This window comes from Rousettus aegyptiacus, unplaced genomic scaffold (genome assembly GCF_014176215.1).
Source record: "Rousettus aegyptiacus isolate mRouAeg1 unplaced genomic scaffold, mRouAeg1.p scaffold_m13_p_9, whole genome shotgun sequence".
In the NCBI taxonomy this organism is placed as follows: Eukaryota; Metazoa; Chordata; class Mammalia; order Chiroptera; family Pteropodidae; genus Rousettus; species Rousettus aegyptiacus.
This window is the reverse complement of record NW_023416312.1, coordinates 98,804,821-98,828,223: the sequence shown is the minus strand read 5'-3', so window position 1 is coordinate 98,828,223 and position 23,403 is coordinate 98,804,821. Positions and strand designations below refer to the sequence as shown.

The 23,403-nt window shown below is 43.0% G+C and overlaps 1 protein-coding gene and 1 pseudogene across 2 annotated transcripts; one reads left to right on the top strand and one right to left on the bottom strand.

Moving 5' to 3' along the window:
- Window positions 1-703: 703 nt before the first annotated feature.
- VMA21 (vacuolar ATPase assembly factor VMA21) lies at window positions 704-22,974 on the bottom strand. 2 transcript variants are annotated; one of them, XM_016164581.2, is made up of 4 exons: window positions 22,960-22,974; window positions 9,403-9,686; window positions 5,015-5,124; window positions 704-4,432 (listed from the first exon to the last, which is right to left on the bottom strand). In XM_016164581.2, exons 2-4 carry the CDS (start codon window positions 9,510-9,512, stop codon window positions 4,290-4,292), a joined length of 363 nt encoding a protein of 120 aa, XP_016020067.1. In that variant the 5' UTR covers window positions 9,513-9,686; window positions 22,960-22,974; the 3' UTR covers window positions 704-4,289. The 2 variants fall into 2 exon arrangements, with proteins under 2 accessions (XP_016020067.1, XP_016020069.1); XM_016164583.2 differs by lacking the exons at window positions 9,403-9,686; window positions 22,960-22,974 and adding an exon at window positions 9,105-9,278.
- LOC118607980 lies at window positions 20,054-20,172 on the top strand (annotated as a pseudogene).
- Window positions 22,975-23,403: the final 429 nt, after the last annotated feature.

The window sequence follows — 23,403 nt, the reverse complement described above, 5'->3', positions numbered from 1 at the left end:
TTGGAACACACAGACACACAGAGGTACAACCATGTGAGGACACAGTGAGAAGACAGCCATCTACAAGTCGAAGACCTTAGAAGAAACCAACCCTGCCAACATCTGGATCTCAGACTTCTAGCCTCCAAATTGTATATAAACTCTGTGTGTGTGTATATATAATAATCTGTATACTTAGATACGAAGATGTCTCGAATCTCTTTTAGAAGTGAACAGGATTAAAAACAACTAGCTGGAGCCCTCAGAAATGCAGAGAGAAGCTGGAATACAAACAACAGGTCGCTAGAGGACAGAGGACAAAGGACACAGGCATGAGGGGTGACATACTGGACACGATCAGGAATTGACTTATCCCCATGGTTAACTAGCCATGAGTATTTCTCAATCTTTTAGCAGTATTTGAGGCCCATTAACCCCCAAATGAAAATTTAAAAAAAAGCCACAGGGCAAAGAGCTCCTTATTTTTTCCCTCGGCCACACGGATTCTGATGGGCCTATCGCAGCTGGGGTTTAACTGGCCCTTCCTGTGTGAGCGCCCCACACAGCGCTCCACCACTTAGAGCATATCTGGTCTGCATTTAGTGCGTAAGAGCTTATCCTTGACAGCTCTGTACATATTCTATATGATACAAAGAGGTGAACAAATGCAAAAAAAAAAAAAGTTTAATAAAATTACTATTAACGGAATCAGGACACATCAAAGTGGTATTATGAACAATTTTTTTTAATGACAACAGATGATAAATTCATACAAATTACAGGCTAGAATATAATGAATATAAAATCCATCCAGATAATGGCTAAAAAAGCATTACTTAACAAAAGCAAATCTGAATCAAGTGGCTAAAGAACTCAAGCCCCCCACAGCTTTCAACACAGCGCATCTAAAGCCTGCCCCAGTCTGGGCACTATTAAAAACTACAGCATATTCAATGACTAGTGATTTAAAGATTCTAACACATTTAAGCATTGATGTCAAGAGACATCGCCTAACAGGTTCACTATGCAAAACTCAAATGCGAATATGTGAACGTTCTTTGCAAACTGTAAGGTGCTGTGCAGATGTTGTTAGCTATTGCTATAATCACTGTTCAGTGAGATTTCACTGAACTTGAGAAAAAGGAAGACTAGTCTGTGTAACTGACAAGTATGACTTGTAAAACATCTTAAAAGGAACGCAGATATTACTTTCAATCACACATAGCAATGAAACAAGCGAGAGGAGCATGGCCAGGAGTGACGATAAATTGAGGAATTCCAGACTATTTTAATAAATAGTATAAGGGATTAAGCTGTTCAGATTACATGTGATGGATTCCCAAAGTCCCTGAAAATAATTTAGTCGGGTGACCCTTAAGCCCTACAAATAGGAAATAAAACTCTCAAGCTATTAATGTGCTGTTTCTGCCCACCTCTTGCAAAATTTATCTGAAATACAAGAATCGAGTCTGAATTAATAGTTATGCTACTCTGGTGGAGGATGTGGAGTGACTGACAGCAGAGAAATCCGCTGCTGACCTAAGACAAGTGACAAAGTCAGTGCCATGATCATCTATAAAAGAGGCCCCGCGACAATGGTCCACAACTTCGCTTCGGTGTAAATAAAGCAACAAGCATGGACCTGTCTGGCAACAAGAAATACACACCAGATCCGGCTAAGACAGAATTTTAATCCTTTGTTTCATGTACCTTCGGCTTTCATCTTTCCGTGGGCACACCTTATTTGCTTTCACTGGTCTCTTTGAGTATTCTAGATTTACGTATAAAATTTATGTGAAAATGGAAAACAGACACCAAACAAATCCATCAGCAGCTTCTTTTGGCAAAGCTGATGAGATCTTTTATGAGGAAAGCAGTCTAATTATTGCCATGTATTTCAGTTAAGATTTCCATGGAGCACATTTTTTTTTTAATAAAAGGTTTACATTTCTTCAGTAACAACTCAAAATGGAACTTTGCTGCTACATGTAAAATGGTATCCGCTTGAAGAGCTAATGACATTAGATGCATTCTACAGCAGACTTTTCAGTTTTCAGCACAATGGGGAAAAAGATTATATTCCGGGGGGCAAAATGGGAAGTGAGGTAAGGAAAGTAACGTGTTAACAGTAAGTGGGGTTAAATCAGTAGCTTGTACTGACATTTCAAGTTACTTCCTAATTGAGGTTCTTCTTACAATCAGTTTTCAAACAATAATGAACATATTCCTACCTTAAAACATTTATAAGAGCTCAATTGTAGCTTTCCTTTCTAAACATCCTTCATGAAGTATGTACACTGTGCAACAGGAAACTAGTGAGCATCTTAAAAAATAAGATGTCAAATACCATATGTTATTTCAACAGCAGCAAACTAACAAGTTAACAGTTAAAATCCCAGGAAAAAATTAACTGGTTTGGAAACAAACCTATACTGTAATAATCCTCAATATCAACTCTATCCATCTGATTCTAAATTTCAAACATTTGGTATTTTTTCCAAGAGGAAATTACGACTGCTTTTGCATGAATCCCTGGTTGAGTTTTTGCAGAAAAATTTCCATATCACTACCTACTCAGCAAACATCTGAAGTCAAACAGAATAATCCAACATTGGACAGTACCGTTTTACAAACAGTGTAACATCCCCAAAGTACAAAAACTTTGGCATTACAGAAAAAGAAGTTACGTGCACGACAATTCCAAGTGCAAGGCATCTAATGAGGGGGCTGTCTGGAGATCCACCACACAGCGCCTCAGACTCAAACCGGGCTTTTCTACAATTTTATAATAAATTTGTACAATTTTATATGAAAATGTAGTCTTTTTGAAGAAAACACTTTACCATTAGATTAACTGCTTAAAGACATTTAAACTATAGACAACATTTAACTATAAGAACCCAGTTCCACAACATTAAAAATAGAGGTGAACAAACAAGTTGGTAAATAGCAAAAACAAGGGCCACGGTATTAGGAATTAGCAATAACAGGAAACTTGAACAGAGATATCTACTTTAAAGAATACAGGTAGAATGTGTGTATTTGTTTGTGTTTGTTTTAGAAAATGCAAACTGTCAGGTAAAGTTGGCAGATTTTGAACTTAATCCAAACTTTTAGTGTATGGACCCAGCATTAATAAATGCATACAAAATGTAAATCAAAATAGTGGGTATCTCCAGGTGGCAAAATTACAGAAAATTTAAATTTTCTTCTTGTTTTAATATGTACTTTTCTGGGTGTATTTTAAAATTGCATACAAGTAGTACCACGTGCCTAGAAATAACACAGACTAAAGATACTAAAGTAAAATCATAGGGTCTTTTTCTATCAGCAAGGACCTCAAGGGTTATCTAAAGGATATATATATGAGATATAAGGGCTCTGATTAAATAGACTAAAAATCCCAAGAATTCTTCCTGGGTGATAAAAACAATCTATTTTCAGGATGGTTTACACTCCCTAAGTATGCAAAAACAGAACATTTAAATGTAAATTCCGATCATATACATTATAAAAAAACAGTAGGAGAAACAAATTTAAAAGGAATTTACGCAAACCTGGGAATTAAAGTATAACTTCACGCTGAACAATAGAGCAAAGCAGATTATTAAAGAATTGATCTGCAAGCACGGGCAGGCCTGTGAGGGTCTTAGGGGAGCAGGCCAGTGTCCAGGCAACTAGCTCTGCTCTGCTACTGAGATCCTTCAATAAACCAGCTGAAGTAAAATGGAATTAACCCTAGGCTCTCTCTGAAATAATGTTATGCAAAATTCCTATTGACTAGGGATTACACTTTCATTGAAATTGTCAGTGACATGCAGATTCATTCTATTACCCACATTTAAGCGATTTTCCATAGGAATTTACAACCTAAAATCCAATGACCTGGCACTTTGAGGAGAGTTTAGGGGAAGTATTCCAGAGAAAAAGAAAGTTTAGATTTGCTTGGCTCTGTACATCTTAAAATATCCAGAAAAGTAGAACTCAAAAACCAACCAAAAGACAAAATGCTATAAAACATTTTCTGTTGTAAAATAATCAAATTCTTCCCAGAATAATGTGTAATTAACTCGACATACTTATTTGTAACCGATTTCATTTTTCCAAATTCTGTTGCAAATGAGAGGCTCATACAGTTATAATTGATGCAAACCACTGTATTTAGAAAGATCAAAATTTACATCAGTCAAACGTGACTCTTAAGATCAATTTTAACATATGCTTGTAACTTTAGGGAAATCGTGAGCATCCCAGACACATTTACCACTGAAAAAAAATCGATTTAATGCTATCGAAAGGGGATGTGCACTTTAATCCTGTTTGCCTTCACGCCACTGTCGTGAGCCTTCATTCCAGGCCACGTAGACGAAAAGGGCCAGCACCACGTGGACGGCGACCACAGCAACAATAGCAGCATAGAAATAGCTGTCCCTATTGGACATCCCAAAGGCGCCTATCGAGAGAAAGAAAGTTTCCGTTTTATTCCTACATTTATCAAAGTACGAAAACAGAGCATACTGATTTTATTAGCTATACACTTACTTAATTCGTCAGGCAATTAAAAAGCAATACTTTGGGTGGTGAGAAAACAGGTATTCACTTAAAGATCTGAATACCTTCTACACGGGAAGACTATTATTTGGAAGGAGAACCGTAATTATCACTTCATCTGAGGACTTTGACATAAAAAAGGGGGCTTTATTTTCTCTTCCTTCCAATGTCTGCCACCAAAGGTACATTCCCCCAGATCCTTCCACCCGTGGCAGTCAACTCTTGCTCTCAAAGGGCTATTAAAAGCAAGCGTGTGCAAGCTATTTCACAGAAAACCGTAAACGAATATGATGTCTAGCTGAAATACCGGAGTGATGAAAAGTTTATGTCATGGAGACTCATGATGAGCAACGTGATATTTGAAAAGCAAAACGGAAGGAGCAAACTTAAGAATATCCAGTTTCCAGATATAAAGGTCGTAAAAGCAGAGAACCTTAAATATAGCAATATGTCTATAAAAAGAGTAAATCTGGTTTCGGATTACCTTCAAAAACATAAGATTTAGTGGTGAAATACAACCCAATAGGTACAGTGATCATTAAAGCTGTGAAGAACAGGAGCGTCTTCAGGGTAGAGGCTAATGAGCTTTCATTTCTGGAAGAAAAGTAAACAAAGAGAAAAATCAGAACCTGCGCAGCCACTCTGAACTGTTCTTACGTCCCTAAACATTACAAACACCCACAGCGAAGACTCTGCGAACCCTGCCCCGGCCCCGGAAGCAGAGGCCAGAGGAAGAAGCACAGAGTCAAGGACTCGAAACTAGAAGATCTTAAGACACTCTGCAGCAGGCCCATCTCCAAGAAGCTGTCATTCAGATTCGGTGTGAAAGTTAGTGGCGACATGTGGAAGCTGTCTGCAATCTCTAAAGCGCTATGCAAATATATACTGTAATTACAGAATTTACAATGCAAGGGAAAACAACTAACAGCTAGCTGAGCACAGTACAATCAAGGTGAGAATCTCCAAAGAAAAAACAGCCTAGAACAATCTGGATGCCGCTGAAGGAAATTTCTTTTAATTAAATAGCTGTAGTACAATTTAGATAGCCTTCGTGTAACATGGACGCATTGAAAGTTTGATGTCAAAACACTTTCTGAATCCTACTTGTCCACAGGCTATTTTAAAACCAAGGAAATATTCCAATGGAAAAAGTTTTGTTCCAGAACACAATAAAACTACTCTGAAGAATGTAACCAAGCCTCTAAAATTACATTCTTAAAAGAAAATAAGTTTGATGAACTGCTACTTAAAACATTAACAATAAGTTAATAAAGATTAATATAATAGCACGAACAAAGTCGGATAACATAAAAATGTCCAATAATAGAAAAACAATTTCATGAATGATGTATACCAATAAATGGAGACATTAAAAAAAATTGACAATTTTTCAGAAAATATTCATGTGACAAATGAACGAGGCAAATTACAATGCATTATGCATGTCAGGAGTCTGCAAATTAAGGCCTGAGAACCCACAGCCTATTTTGGTAAATAAAGCTGAACTGGAACACAACCACAACTCTTTGTTTACGTATCATCTAAGACTGCTTTGGAGCAACAGAGGCAGAGCTGAGTAGTAGACCACATGGCCCACAAAACCCAAGACTACCTGGCCCTTCAAAGAAAAAGTTTGCCAAGCCCTGATGTATATATACTATTCCGATTATATAAAAAAAAAATGTGTGCATAAACTTTCCCATTTTCAAAACGTTCCTTAATGATCTCTTACTGACTTTTTAATGACAGTATTTGTCCTATGCATTGTTACCAAAGAGCAACGCTCCCCCCGAAAGTGAGGCGGTAGTCAGCTTCCCACAGCCCTGAACGTGTACGTACCTCATACACATCACCTGGTACGTTATAAAGGCCGAACCGTATAGCTTTCATCTTCTGTTTATGGTCCTTTCCCCCTTAAATCTAACCATCCTCAGACTACCTTCAATTCACCTCCTGCTGACTTTATGCTCACAGTCCACACCTGAATTCAATTCTCTTTCCGGTCATCCTCAGGTAGAGGCGCTGGTTTTTATCTCTATCTTTAAAACAGAGACAGCCCAGCCTTCCAGGTTCCCCCAAGTAGCCTCTGGTCCAGGTACCTTTGCTGATTAAACCCCAGAAGGAGTCATTGTTCTGGGATCCAATCACACTTCGTTCATACCTGTTATTACAGCACTTCATGTGACAGCTTGCTTCCTACAGTTCTGCACGTCCCTCTGTACCCTCAGAAAACCCAGACACAGGAGTTCTTATAACTGTACACAATTAGCTGGGAAGTTTCTGGCAGCCTCAAAAGGAAGGGAACATCTCAAGTTTATATCAATTGTCTACAAACTTTTTGGACTGCAATCCATCACTAAGTAAAAGTTTGCACACATGCCCCCATATAGGCATTTTGATATTTTTAAATGGATTATCTATACACATACTACTAACACCTTCTTTAAAATATAAATATGCAAAAATAGATACTAAAATGATGAGGTTAAAAATAAATTTATGCAGAAGTTCTAATATTTTCTTTCCTTACTTCAATAGATCATCTTTTTAATATTTTACATTTTAGCATTTAAAACTTTTGTGATCACTGAGCTGTACAATTCTCATCTAATATACACAAGTTCCCTTAAACTGTTTCTAGTAGTAACTTTTTAGAGAAATTTATTGTGTAATCTTAATGAAGAATATGAGTGCCTGCAGTAGCTCTATAAAAAATACAAAAAGTCAGCATTTAGCCACTATTGTGGGGTCTCGGTCTCTCTCTCTCTCTCTCTCTCTCTCTCTCTCTCTCTCTCACTCACACACACACTCACACACACTCACAAAACCCTTAACTTTGGGGGTGTTTCTATGGTGAGTTAAAGTATGTTTTTTGGGGTGTGAAGTTTAGATTTGACCTGATTAACAAAGCTTGAAATCTAGAGAAAGGGTAATTAACTGGTTCTCTTGTTTTTTAGATTAACTCTCTCGAATATATATTATCTGGCCTGGCTTTGAGAAGTTTATTATTAAAGACACCATAAAAATGTTTTAAAGCAAACAAAATCACTTCCAATCCCACCACCCAAAAATAATATTTTCTGCATGTTTATTTCTATCCCTACACATTCTACACAGGACTTATCTTAACAATTTGTAGCCTATCTTCAATTCCTTCTCACTTCTCTTTACCTTAAGCTCCAAAATTTTGACTTTTATTCTGGGCTATGACCTCATAAATATGGAACTAAGTATAAAGTTAAGCACAAAAACTTTTGAAAACTAACAAATTTCCTCCAGTGTTTATAGGGCATTTCTCCTTGGTCTCCAGCCACAGCCCACTGTGGCTGGCAGCGCTGTTGGCACAAGCCAGCCTGGGTACAACAAGTGATTTATTCTAAAACGAAGCCACTGATGGCATTCAATTGATTTCTCCTGTGCGTCTCGGAATAGATGTTACTGAGATTTGTTAGAAATAAAGAATGGGGAAACCCAGAATGAAAGTTGGCCTCACACAAAAGAAATAATTCGGGATGAACCTTATTGTGCCCCACTCTTAGAACCACTTAGAATTTACCCACATCATATAAACTTCTGCAGCAAACACTAAGCAGATAGAGCTTACCAAATTCCCCTTTGTGGCAAGCAAGACTACTTGCACTCCATGAAGATTTCACTGCAAATTCCATTAGGAAACATGAAAATCAGTCCAGGATGGCTAGACTGTATTCTGAGTGTACTTAATGAAAACACCTGTTGGAATCGTCACTGGTAAACAGTAAAAAACAAATAAAACATCCAAAACATCTACAATGACACCGTGAGACAGGGAAGAGCGCAAGCTCCAAAGATCACCGGATTTGGAGTCAGTGGGCTTGGTCAAATGACAGCTCCACACTTACTAATTGTGTGACCCGTGTGGTATTAGGCAAGTCACTTATCCTGAGTCAACTTCGTTTTCCTTAAAATCAGGAAACTAAGCGCTTTCTTAATTCTGATAACGTCTGTAATAACAAAGCAACTAAGCTGAGCTTGGCACACAGTGGGACGTCTCTGAACAGTAGCTAAATCCTTTCCTAACCTCTTGCTTATCCATGGCTAGACTTAGTCAACCAGAGCCACCTGCTCTCTCAGATTCCTTCTGCTCAGCCACCATCCCCTATCCCACTGACACCCCAAAGGCAGCAGTCTCACAGCAGGGCCAGCCCCTAGTCCCTTCCATTCATTCATTCATTCATTCATTCATTCACTCATCCATTCATTCATACAGCATACATGTATTAAGCCCCGATAACTCAGGCCCTGTAGACTCCAAGGAGATGGAGAAGGCCGGGTTCCTGTCGTCAGGGAGCTCACCCCCTAGCAGAGAGACAGTAGACTACAAACCCCAATACAGACGACAGCGACAGGAAGTGCTAGGGCGGAAGCATGAGCTGTAGGCCCGCCAGCCCCAACCCCCTTCTCCGCTCTCCCACCCGCAGGTCTACACCTCACGCCCACCACAAGCCAGAGTTCCCTCATGCCTCGTTTCAGGCCCGGACAGGCCCGCATCACGGTCCAGGCCCCGGCCGCGCCCGGACCCCGCTCGGGACTACCTGACGTCGGGCGGCTGCAGCGCGTTCAGCGCCGCTTTATCAAGGCGCTCCATGGCGTCGCCACCCGCAGCAGGTCCTCGGAGGCGGGCCGGGCTCCGCGAACAAACTCGCCGGGCTTGACGGGGTACCGGTCCAGACGGCCTAGACCGGAAGTACCGGCGAGCGCCGAGCCGTGAGACGCAGTGCGCAGGCGCGGCGCACGGCGGTTACGCTAGCTGCGGCAGGCGCATGCGCAGCGCGGCGCGCAGCAGTGACGTTGACTGTGGTGGGCGCGGGCGCGAGCGCTCACGTGACTTACCGTCCGGGGTTGCGCGGTCCGCGCCATGTCGGGGGCTCCCTGCACTCGAGGAGCAGTCCCGGCGAGTAGCCCAGCCATTCCACGTTGAGCCGGGATTTGCCTCGCAGCATGGTTCTCCGGAAAGGTTGGCGCTGTTGCCGCAGCCTCCTGAGTGAAAGCGAGGACCTTCTGTCCCCGTCCCAGCCCCTGTCTCGGAGCTGCGGTTGCGAGGCGACCGGAGCAGCTGAGCCAAGACGAAAGACGAGCAGGCAGATGAATGTGGTGCTAGGCAACCAAGCAGTTTCCTACGACAACAACAGAAAAAAGCAGTGCACATTATTCTCCAGCCCTTGAGCAAATGTTTCATTAATTATTGCCCGCAGTGAAAGTCCAGTCGTGAGAAGCTGGGAGGAGTTAGTTTAACACTCACCGGAGCCCGGTAAAGCTAGAAAAATGTCAGGGCTGAAAGAGCCCTTGCTGAGAGTGACTGTTCCAGGTCTGGCGCCGGTGACCCCAACTTCCACTTAAAGTTAAAAACATATTTTGCAGCTGCTCGGAAAGCGCCAATGAGGCAACAGGGACTCAAATAGTAAGGGACAGATGGGCCTCCCTGGCCTGCACAACCCGAGAGATATAAACGAAAAGGGTGCGTAAGCCTAGGATCAGGCTTGACAAAATTAGGTTGCCACTGGCTGCTTATAAAAGGACAGCCCTTACATGGTCAACTCCTGGAAAGGGCCACTGACCACACGTCTATTTTCTGCACCAATGGACACAAAGCCCACATCTGAAATCACGAATAAACCAGCAGCTTAGAGCGGTGTTAAGGGCCGTGCACTGGGCAGTAGGAAGCCCGGGTTTGAGTTAAAACTTAATAATCCCTCTCTGGCCTTCATCTAGACCCTTAGGGGGAGATAAGAATCACTTAATTGAATGCCAGAACTAGGGCAGAATTAGACTGTAGCTCTGGGGTGGGCAAACTGGTCTGTTGGCCAAATACATAGAGCCAGCCTGCCTAGCACCTGTTTTTCTATAGCCCGTGAGTTAAGAATGGTTTTTCCATTTTTAAATGGTTCTTAAAAAGAAAAATAATATATTGACTCACATGAAAACTATATGAAATTCAGATATCAGCATCCGTAAATAAAATTTTATGGGAACTCAGCCATTCTTATTTGTATTGTATACGCTGCTTTCACACTAAAATAGTGACGGCCTTGAGTGGTTGTGACAGAGACTGTGTGGTCCACAAAGCCTAAAATATTTACTGTCTGGAACTTGACAGGAAAAGTTTGCCAACCCCTGCGTTAGCTGATCACCCTGTAATGAGGCCCTTGAACCCCTAGGGATCCATAGATGTAGTAATGGGGGGTTCTGAGAACAATTTTCAATATTTTAAAAAAATCTAATAAACAATGTATTTACTTGATATAAGGGATCATCAGCTACTTAAAACACTGCCTTTCTTTGATTTTTGGCACTAATTATATCACATCGATGAGGTAATTCTGGTTTTTGAATGAGAAAATACACATATTATTAGTAACCCAAAATAAACCATGGTATATTTGGCTGACTAAATCTTTTAAAACATAGAAGAAACAGAAGAGGAAGGATCTTTGCTTTGTGACTCTGTGAATGTCTAAGGCCTAGAAAAAGGACATAATATATAGTAGGCACTCACTAAATATTTGTTAAATAAATGAATTGGGTCCACAGATGGGCAAAGAGCCAAAGGTTCTTGGTAGACAAAAGATTGGGAACCACTGATGTAGTTTATTAGCTTGCTAGGGCTACCTTAACAAAGTACTGTGACTTGAGTGGCTTAAACAACAGAAATATATTATCTTACACTTCTGGAGGCTAGAAGACTGAGATCAAAGTGTTAGCAGAATTAGTTTCTTCTGAGGATGGTGAAGGAGAACCATCTAACTCAGCATCCCCCAACCTTTTTGGCACCAGGGACCAGTGCTCCTATGAGAATCTACTGCCTGATGATCCGAGGTGGAGCTGAGGTGGAGATGCTGGTGCTGGGGAGCGGCTGCAGATACAGATGAAGCTTTGCTTACTAGCCCACCACTCACCTCCTGCTGTGCGGCACAGTTCCTAACAGGCCACGGGCTGGTACCAGTCCGGGTTCTAGGGGTTGGGGATCTCTGACCTAGCTTCTGGTGGTTTGCTGGCAATCTTTGATGAACCTTGATTTTTAGAAGCATCCCCCAGATCTCTACATTTCTCTTCCCATGGCGTTCTCCCTGTGTCTGTATTTGTGTCCAAATTTCTCCTTTTTATACGATGCCAGCCATATTAGATCAGGGGCCAACTCTGCTCCAGCATGCCCTCATCTTAACTAATTATACCCACAACTACGCTATTTACAAATAAGGTCACATTCTGAAGTACTGGGCTTAGGAGTTCAACATAGGAATTTGGGAGGAGGCACAATTCCGCCCATAACAGTAGTCTAAAGTTCTCCCTGTACAGATGAGGAAACTGTGTCCTGGAGAGGGAAGGGACTTGTCAGAAGTCACGCATTTACCTAGCGGGGCTTAGCTCATGCCTTACTTCCCAGACCAACACTTTCAGACTATCACATTAGCAGTCCTGTGCAGCAAGTTTCATGATAACTTAGACAAGAACCATTCATAAATGAGATTTGACATGGGACAAAAAGCCTGGCTAATCTCATTTACATATCAGTGGGTTTTTTTTTTAATAAACTAAAACACTCATATCTCTTTTTCTTGCTGACTTCTATACTCTACCCACATTTACTGTGAGCTCACTGAGGTGGATATCGAACTTTTAGGATAAATTCAGAAGCTGTAAGAGAAAGAAAGAAATTAGCCAGCACTCTGGCCCCTCGGAGAAGTCTTGAAACCTCCTACCTACAGCAGCTGATAATGAACTAGAGGCCAGTTGAGCCCAAACAGAGCCGTTGCCATGGGAATGAAATGACATGTCAGGCAACTGTTCAGTAGTGCCTCCCTTATTCCTTTGAGAACTAGAAAATGATTCGCAGATGGAAAGAGCCCCAGTCTGGCCCTTTCATTTTAGTTGAAAAAATGAAAAGCTAAGGATGGGAAGTGACTTGTCCCAAATTCACTGGATCAGTGATAGGATTAGAAAATTTAGAGTTCCTAACTCTCAGTCTAGTATTTTCTTTAGGTTATGGATCTCAGTATTATAAACCCAATGACATAGAAAGTGTACACTCAAAGTCGAATTTGGCAACAACCCAAATTTGCTTTACTGACCCGCAAAACCATGACACCCCACGCCCAGGCAGTCCTCCCTTGGGTGGCTGGCTGGCAGTGGCCTTAAATGGGAACGGCCATACTTGAAATACCAACTGGTACCTTCTGAAGCCGAGGCTTGCACAGCCTGGTGTATTAAAAATCTATCTATGAGGAAAATAGAAATAAGCTCCACCACACAATGAACAAAACTCGTGGTTAAAAAAAAGAGAGAGACAGAAACTCTGGCTTCTTTATAATGTGGAACGTGATGTCTTTATTTTTCTAAAAATACAAATTGGTAAAATATGCCCCCTGGTGAAAAAACTTAGTTCCACTTCTAGAAAGAAAAAAAAAAACTAAAGAAAGAGTTTTGGCTGGAAGTTATTTTAGTAAAAACCTCTGTCAGGATCCCTTGGGCAATAAAATGCAAGTTTTACTCGAGGATGAAAATTTTTCCTTGAATCCTGCATGCCTCTTTCCATTATTTTCATTGGCCTCTGGCCACCACCATTGCTCAAAATCATGTGTTCCATCCTTCTTTTTACAGTGCCTATTCACGATCCCCACAATTTATCCACTATCACCATTGCACAGGTAGAAAAACTGAGACTAAGGAAAATTTTGAAGACCTCACGGTGCCCCTTATCTCTTGACTCTCAATCATTTAGCTGAAATTTCCATCATGCTGCCTTTCCCAGGTCTATCTGCGGGAGATCATAGAGCTAGTGAAGAGATTTGCTAATGGAGTCAAGGAATGCTTGTGGTCCATGGCTTATGATTACTCTCAGTCACCTGGCCCCACAAGATCTGTAGCCTCGGAGTTGAGACCCATAATGCATTAAGTAGAGCCTGTGCACCTTCTGGCAAAGCAAAAATAGGTGCTGGAGAGCAGTGAAACAGGCCCCGCCATCTGACCAGCATGGTGCAGGGTCAGTTTAGGGTCTTGCATCCCCTGGCACATCACTGGGTTTGTTATTGTTAGAGGAGCCCTGGCCCAAGAAGGGCAGCAAGGTCCTGGCCGCCAACGCCAAGGTGAAGGATCCTGGCCCAAGTGCTTACCAGATGGGCTTGCCACCGCAGGCTGTGCTACCAGGGAAGGGGTACTGGACAAGGAAACCTTGAGGACTACTGTGACAGGGTCACACCCCAAGATATACATACATCGTGCCCTACAAGGGCTGGGTTGAAAGGAGGCACTCACGATCAGTTGGTTGAATGAAGAAGCGAGTCAGCACCCAGATAGTGAGACCAGGGCTCACGCAGACCCTGAGGTTCGGAAACAAAGCACCCAAGACTTAAGAGTAGGGTTTACACTTGGTCCTCCAGCTCCAGGGGCTCTGATTGGTCAGAAGAGTGGGGGGCAGCAAGTATTTCCCGCCTGCAGGGGGTGGGGGCTGGAGGAGCGGGAAGCTCCGCCCACCCACCGCCACGCGTGGTTAAGGGGTTCATACCTGGGGCCCGCGCCTCTGAGCTTGGGCCTGCGGGTGAAATATGGATTTCCAAGTGCTCCGATCCCGCTGAGGCTGGCACACCCAGCGCAAGCCTCACTACCAGTATCCGCTAAATAAAATTAATACATAGTTGATAAATGAGTGAGTAAGCCAGAGAAATCCAAGGGAAAAACTAACGAGCATTAAGTTTCGTTTCGGGTTGGTTTTTGTTTTTGTTTTTGCCTGTTCTTGTTTTCATTTCTTTTTTCGTGATTAGAATGAAAAAGCTAGAAACACCTCAGAAAGGAAAAACGCAGCAGTAGTGAGTAAATGAAACCCAGGAGGAGCAAGACGCAGAAGGGCTGGTGGTTTGGGCACCATAGAACAGACAATAAAAGACGAAGAGCGCTCTGGGGCCCAGCCGTGTGGGGCTTTAGCTTTCCTAGCTGAAGGTACCAGGCTGCTCCTCCTGCACTTGTCCTGGGAAGAAGAGACTGTCTTCCAGGAGGGACCAAGTGAGCAATATGTGTTCCAATGTGTGTGACTATGCATCTGTGAGTTTGTGTACATCGCTGGGGAAACACAATTAAAAAATGAACTCTCCTAGCCCAGGAAACCTCTCCACAAAGGTAGAAGAAAAGGAAAACCATTTTAGCATTGAATAGGCATGAAATCAGAATGCGCTGTGCATCACAGGCACCCCGCTAAAGAGATTGCAGAAATCTAAATCTCATATAGCTAAGTGGATACAAGCCGTTACATTTGGTATGTTTAACAATTTTGCATCAGGTGGTGGTCGAAGGTAAGCCCATCTTCTCCCAAGAAACTGGGACATAGAGCATTACGTTCCTTGATGATTACATTGTAAAGATTTGGCTCCCAGGCCCTTGAGGAAACTTAGCCATGTTGTGAGACTGGCAAGAGGCTTATTTAGCCATTAAAAAGATTTATATACATTTGAGAAGGACAGAGAAAGAAATTCTGCAAGAAAAGAGGAGTCTCTTCCTTTATTTTTCAACAGGGAGAATTAAGCCTCTTATTTTAAATTTGAATTTATTCTTATATTACCTATATGCTAAAGGCCAAGAATTGTGGTGCGTGCGCGAGCGCGAGCTGCCAAGACAAAGCCCCATGGAGCCCCGCCATACCCACCTGTCCAGTATTTTCTCCCTCCCCCTATATTTCCTCTCCTTCCCACCAAACTCTCCCCACCCCAAATCACTTTGGACAACTTAGTAGGACATCCAGAACATACAAGTCATGAATCGGTTTGCTCCGTGTTCCCTCTTCGAGGACTATTCTCTCCATTTCTGCGACCTCCCAAATGCCATCCCTTTTTTCAGTATCTCCTGTGGCACTTGTGGCCTACATGCGACTTGGTGATCTCTTCTATCTCCTATTACATGCTGTTGGGGCTTCTAGTGTCTCCCATTAGCCTGGACACTTGTGGGGGAGAGGACTACACGTCGTCAGTCATAACTACACTGAGAATCCTGCTAGGGCCATTTGTCTGTCTTACCCTCTCCCTCTCTCTTCCGTTTATCTGCTCCCTAAACTCTGCTGTAAGACTATTAAAGCCAGCTGGATAAGGACTTACAGAATCTGTTTCCAAACAGATTCCCCTAAGAGTCCTTGGAGTACAGAGCTGACCTTGCACACTTAAAATGTGTAAGGGTCAAGCTTCATACCTCCTCGCCTTGTCTCCCACCCTCCAGACTGCCAGAGCCCATCGTGCAAAACCCTAGGGAATTTAGGTTGTCTTGAAAGGAACTATGTCCGGCATTCCCTTCTTGTGGATAGGCTGGTACTTGAGGCCTGAGGAATGCAGGAGGAGAGAAGAGCTTGCTTCCCAGAGAGAGGCCTGTCCAGACAGGCTGTCAGGGCCTTTGTCAACCAAGAAGGCCAAAGTTTACACCATAAAATAGCTTCTCTTTTGGAATTCGTGATTTGGAGAAGTTGTGTGTTTAGTCCTCCAGGTCAGGCTGAAACACGATAGCAGGAGAATAGTAGTTAAAAGTTCTCTTCTAGAGAGTTCTATGGCAAGAAGGCAGCCTGGCAACCACCCGCCGCCCACTTTACCTTGGGTGTGTCGCCTTCGTCTTGGTGCCTCATTCTTCATTTGGACACATGGCACTGGTATCTGGCTTTCCACATGTCTCAGGGCCTAGGCAAGACAGCCACCATTCCCTACCTCTCCTTACAAAAAAGCCCTAAGCCTCGCCAGAGAAGTTAGAGCAAATGTTCCCCGGGAATGAATGAGGCAGTGGAGGCTCATACCATTACAGAAGAAATCCTTCCTAGACTTGCAAACTACCAAGTGGTGGTAATTCAGCCTCTATTGCCCCTCCAGAAACAAGGAACTCAGTGCCTCCAGGACAGCCAACTCATTCTTCTTGCCTCCATAAGTAGCCAGAGATCAGTCTAACTATCCCCACCCCTGTTCTGGATGCTGGCCTTTATTAAGACTGCCAACACTTGGTGGCCACATCTCACTGCTGAAATGTGCTCATCTCTCAACAATCCCCCCAAATCTTCCCTGCGGAGATATTGCCAGGTCTTCTCTGCCCTATCTCCAGTGGATTTTTGAAGCCAAATGTATGTCCCCATATTGATCGCTATGGCATCTCACCTATGTGTCCACAAGGCAGACACATAGGACCCAGTGGGGAACAACTGGGTTATGGTGCAATGAACAAGGTTTGGAGCTGAAGACCTGCACTGGAATCTGGGTTCCTCCACCACTTCATAGCTGTAGGACACTACAGATGGGTCAGTGTGCCTTTCTGGGCATTTGTTTAACTCATCTGGACATCGTTTGTTACGAGGATCTGATGACCAAATGGGTATAGTAGTCACTTGATAAACTGCGACCTCATGATATGGCATGGGGACCAGATGTGACTTTGCTCAAAACTCCTGTGTGCTCTTGAGCAAGCCTCTTTACTATCCCATCTGTCAGTGTCAGAGCTAGATGTGGGTGGGACTAGAGAGGACTCTAATGACCTTTCTGGGATAAGAGAAGAAAGGTGGCCATTGGCGAGTTGTGGTTTTGAGAGCATAGATTCTTTTCTAAGAACCAAGGCATCTCTTTCCGCTTTACAATCCCAATACGACACATGGGATCAACTTTAATCCACTGGCAGAAATGTGCTCTGATATGAGAGAAATATTTCCAAGATGAAATATAGAAAGCTGCTTCAAAGAAACAGGAGCAGAGAGAATATGGCGGACAGCAAGCCCCACACGCAGGTGTCACCTGAGGAATGGCTGCAGGAACAGGGTATGTAGCCTGAAGAAGGAAAGACTAGGAAGAGCTTTGTCTTCAAATGTTTGAAGAACTTTCACCAGAAATGGAGATGAAACTAGTAATAAGTACAAAGCAAAGGCGACTGAAGAAATAGAGTCCAAGGGCAGAAGCCACGGGGAGTTTGCTTCCTCCCATTCTAAAGAATGGCTTGCTACCTGTGAGACTATCAGAGCTGCTGGAGGAAGGCATCTGCCCCCTTGGTGGGTGCTCAGCCTGGGGTGAAGGTAGAGGTAGACAGTAGATGGCCCTTCAATAACTAGTCCCTTCTTCTCCAAATTGGATAATTTTGTGTTCTTCAAGCAGTGGTGAGATCAGGCATATTTTTTATAGTAACTAGTACAGATTTGTGTACACAGTTGGGCTTAGCTGAATGAGTGAATGAATCTTTCCTTATATAACAGGGAAGGCCTGTAATGGGGTGTTATCTTTGGCCCCTGCCACTAGGGCAATGATGGCATCCCACGGTAAAACATTTTTGTGTGTAAATATCACTTAAGTCTGCACAGCGGTCATCAAACAGTAGGGCCCTGACAGAAGCCAGTACACCAACCTGGAAACATTTTTACGGTAATTATTTTCCTACAGAACTCAGAGCTTCAAAAGAAGGACATTCAAATACTCTCCTAGACTGTTGCAGCTGGAAAGAGCTTTCAAGATCACAGAATCCAGCCCTTTCATTTCCCAGATGGCGAAGCCGAGGCACCAGCTGATGGGATGAGGGGAGGGGCGTGACTTCCCTGGCCCAATGCCTGGCATGTGTTGGGAACCTACCAGAGCCTTGCTGCCTGCCTGCTTGACAGTGGGCCAAGCGAGGCAATGGCATAATGGAGTGAGAAAATAGTCTTCACCACCACCCAGGCAAGACAGTAGGGCCCAAATTAGATGCAGGGGGGCCTGGGGGTAAGAAAGCTATATAGTCAGGAGCTGGAAATGAGACTGTGTGGTCAGAAAGGGGGAAAGCAGGAAAGAGGGAGTAAAAGAAAAAAAGGAGGGAAGTCCAGTTGGGTAAGATCACTCCGTGAGTCCTTGTGATATGACATAACTAAGAATACCTGCCCATACCTCCCTCAGGTGCAATGTTGAAGATCAAGGAAAGACATCATTCCCATAGAGGAGGGTGCCATTGAATATCAAATGGGTCCTGAAGTTCTGCTACTTGGGGCAGCTCCTTCCTTGGCTGACAAGCAGGGCCCTCGAAGCCTGGGCTCCACCCTGCACAGGGAGCATTCCTTCTGGGGATGCCCCATCTCAAATTTACAATTGCAACAGCCTTCTTGGCTCCCTGATTTTCCCTTCACTTGGAATACACTCCTCGCTGCTCTCTTTTGAAAACCCAACCATAGTTTAGTTAAAATGCCGCCTCTTCCAAATCCAATTCCAAGTCCTAGATCTTCATCCCCATGACTCTAGCTGACCCTTCTTTAGCACTCATCTCAATCTATACTTCATATCAACAGTGATGTATCATGTCTCTCCTTCACCCAGACCTCTTCTCCCATTGTTCATTTATCGAGTTCAGAGAATTTGTTTTACACATATTTGTGGCTCCTCTAGAACCTGACATTACGAGTACTCAGAGAGCGTTTGTGGCCGGTCGAATGTCCTGAGGAAAGAATGACTGAGGAGGGGGCTTGCTGCTGGCTGCACCCTCTTCATAAAACAGCACTCCGGGGACAAAGGAATGGAAAGAGTGGAGGGGGAGATAAAGGTAAGGAAAAAGGAATGAAGGAGGGCGGGAGGAAGGGTTGTTGAGAAAACAGGTTTTTATTGTCCTGAGGGCCTCCTGGGAAGAGACACAGTGGGGATGATGGTGGTGGTCAAATAGCAGACCAGATTCCACAGGGCAGACAGGAGGGGAGGGAGGAAGGGGGAAGGGGGAGGGGGGAGGGGGAAGGGGGAGGAGGGAGGGGGAAGGGGGAGGAGGAAGGGGAAGGGGGAGGAGGGAAGGGGAAGGGGGAGGAGGGAAGGGGGGAGGAATGTAAATCCTTTCTTCTATGAAATAAATAATAATTAATTAAAAAATAAATAACAAAATTTAAAAAATAAAAAAAAAGACAATATTAAAAAAAGGAAACACTGTGATCCCATCATTTCTAACATTTTTGGAGATATAACTTGGGAACTATTTGCAGGGAACATATAGAGCTTACTTTATAAGCTTTATTAAGTAAAGAAATTGAATTCAAGAATCAAAATCTTCCACAGAAGAAAATTCTTGGTCCAGAGAGCCTCATTGGTGAATCCTATCAGACATTTATGGGAGAAATAATACCACTTGTATGCAAACTTTCTCAGAAAATAGACGTGTAAGGATTATCTCTCAACTCATTTTATGAAACCAGTATCACTGTAACACCAAAGCCAAACAAAGAAAGTACAAGAAAGAAAACTATAATCCAGAGGAAGCAGAGCAGATCTTATATTCAACATTTTAACTTACCTGGAGCTGCCCGAAGGACCGATCTTTTTTGTCTAACTTGGATCTCAAGCAGGAAGGAGCAGAGAATGCTGCTCAAGAAAATTGAAGGGAGACTGACCCATAGACACCTGGGGGAAGAGAGTATGAGTGGGGGCCCCAAAGAGAGACGCCTCAGGATACTAAGCCATGTAAAAGCAGCCGTATACACAGGGAAATCAAAACAGCCATATATGGGCCCAGGCAAGATGTGTGTTCAGTAAATACCTAAAAAGATCTTGTCTATGGCCATGCCACTCTCAACATGCCCAATCTTATCTGATCTCAGAAGCTAAGCAGGGTCGGGCCTGGTTAGCACTTGTATGGGAGACCACCTAGAAAGACCAGGTGCTGTAGGCTTTAAAAAAAAAGATCTTAAGATGTCTCCTTGGGCTGACCTCAAGGCTTAGAATCTAGGCTCAGCTAATTAATGAAGCACTTCCCTGACACAGGGCCAGTCCATAAAGACTGGGAAAGGTGGCTGTTTTTTCAAATGCACAATGTTTAACAACAGTAACAACAAAATGACAAGGCATACAAAGAAACAGGAAAAAAAAACATTCAAAGGAAGAAAAGAAAGTGGCAGAAACCAGCTCAAAGTAACATACGCAACACACTTAATAGACAAAAACTTTAAAATAACAGTCTTAAATAGCTTACTATTTTAATATTATTATATAATATTAATGTTTCAGTCAACTTAATGGTTTTCCACACAGCATTACTTTTAAGCAAGAAACACATTTTACAGAAAATAAAGGCAGCAATGGGTTCATGCTCAAAAACAACAACAACAAAAAACCAGACCAGATTCCCCACAGCAAGGGGGACACTTCATAGTTCCACTCATTGATTCAATCATTTATTCTCTTATGGAGTGGCTGCTTTGTACAATGTCCTATTTCCCTTTTGGTGGTATACTCTAGTGGTTAAATGTAAGCCATGGTTCAAATATCAATTTGATATCACTTACTAGCTATGTGATCTTGGACAAGTCACTAAACTTTTCTGTGCCTCCATTTCTTTGTCTGTAAAATGGGGATCATAACAGTACTTTCCTTATAGGTTCTTGTGGAGATTAAGTTATTTAACTGATACTAAGTGCTTAAAACAGTGCTCGGCACATAACAAGCTCCATATATACATTGGCACTCATTTTAGGCACTGTGGATATACACATCCGTGAACAAAACTGACAAAAATCTTTGCCCTTATTGAGTTAAATCTGGTAGAGGGAGATGAACAATCCACAGCAAAAACAAAGGAAAGCATGGTAGGGGGTGATAACTAATGTGGGAAGACAGAGAACAAGGGAGAGAAGTTGGGGGTAGGCAGGTAGGGGCTGTGATTTTAGATGTGATGGTCACTATGAGCCTCACCTAGAGATTGACCATGGGTTGACTACATCGGCTTGAACCTGCAGGTTGGGGCGAGCCATTCACAATCTCTCTAACACTCACTAAGGCACCCAAAGTAGCTTGTGCTCAGGACTGTCTTTCGGGGACTGGACGAGATCTTTCAGAGAAAACTCTCAAGAGACCAGGTGCTGCCCTGAGGGCAAGAAGCTGTTTGCTGTGGAGTTAGAGAAGGCGCCAAAGCCTGTCTGCGGGACTTGAGGACTCAGGGCCTTGGTCAGTACAACAAGGTAAACACTTGTGGCCAAGTCTAGCAGCTTCTGGGCCTCTGCGAAACAAACGTGACCCTTTCAGCTGGCACAGAGGTGGCTGGGGGAGTCAAAGTCCTTCAGCGATCTTAGCTAATGGGGGCCTGCAAAGGGAAGCTTGGCTCGGTCTTGCTGCTCCATGGGTCCATGTCACTTTTTTTCCTAAGCTTGGATTCCTCTTACCTGAGAAGGCTGGTAGAACAAACTAAAAGTACCCTGAATTTTTAATGATGCATGAAGTACAGAACATTTTGCTGTGGGAAATTAGATAGGCTTTTCTGGGTTTCTTGGGAGAATGACTCCAGAAAGAGCTGTAAGATCATGCTGTTCTCTGAGGGCAGGGTTTCTCGTGGGAGTCCTCCCAATCTGCACCCCTGTAACCCCAGGCACTCAAAGGCTATCTTCACAAGAGATTTTGCCAATCTAAAGTCCCCTCTTCACTTCTTGACTCAACACCTTCCTTTTATTCTATTTCAATGCTCTTGTGGTGACTCAGGTGGTAGCTGTTTGGCTTTTGGATTCTGTCCCTATAATTGGATTGTAAATTTCTCAAGGTCGTGAACATTTTTGAAGAGATGACATATTTTACAGAGAATCACACTGGAAGATGTATTCAGCCATTATTCAATAAATATATTTTTTCAGATCCATAAATTTATTAATTAGTTGCATGTGGGGAATAAAGGAGGTATAGTCTTTCCTCTAAAATTATCCTTTAGTCTTAGTTCTTCCAAGAACCTATACATGTTAATAAGTCTCCATCTGTCCGTATGTCAATGTCTATTAATTTTGTTTTTTTGAAGCTCATTCTTTTTTTTTGTTTAATTATAGTTGACATTCAATACGATTTTGTATTAGTTTTAGGTGTGCAGAATAGTGGTCATACATTTATATAACTTACGAAGTGATCCCCCTAAGTCTAGTGCCCAGACGGCATCATACATAGTTATTACAATAGTATTGACTATATTCCTTATGCTGCACATTACATCCCCATGAAGTATTTTATAACTGGCAATTTGTACTTCTTAATCCCTTCATCTTTTTCACCCATTCCTCCAACCCTCTCCCATCTAGCAATCACCAGTTTGTTCTCTGTTTCTGTTTTGTTTGTTCATTTATTCTGTTTTTTTTAGATTTCACATATAAGTGAGATCATATGGTATTTCGCTTTCTCTGTCTGGCTTCAATAAATATTTATTGTTCACCTACTAAGTATTATGCATTGTTCTTGGTGCCTGGAAAACAGCAGTGAACAAAACAGATCAGAGTTTTTTTCCTTATAGAGGTCATATTCTCTAACTCCATAGACAATGAACATAATATATTGGGGAGGAACAACATGGCGTAGATGATAGAGGCTCTACTTATCCATCTGGTGACTCAATCAAAGTTGTAATGGAAACAAGGAGCAGCAGCAAGGAAAACTTGCCTGAGATCTAGATGAACAAGCCATACAACTAGGAAGAAATCCAAGAACTTACCCTGCAACGGCAGAAGGTAGGACGGGACAAGGACGCAGGGCTGCCCAGTGTCCAGTGGCTGAGTGAGATGGAGGCTGTGGTAGTGGCAGCGTCAGTGGCAGTGGGAGTGGCAGATGCCTCTTAAAGGGGCCGCGTCCACAAACGGATTTTTGCGGTGATGGGCCTGCTTGCTCTGAGCACTGGTGCCGACTCATCTGTGCACAGGGGGCATCAGGGACTTGTAGGGAGACATTGTCGGAGTGAGGGCTTAGGCGAGATTCACTCTGTACAAGAGTGCCGGCGGTATCCATTGTTCCCTGTTGAGCCCTCCCCACTCCCCATGTGCTGACCCAGCGCCTCCATAGCAGTGATGTCATCAAACTAGATAACAAAGGTCACTCCGTCCTGCCTCTCCCAACTCGCGGCCCCATCCAAGCCACATCCGGGTATATCCTCAGCAAGTCA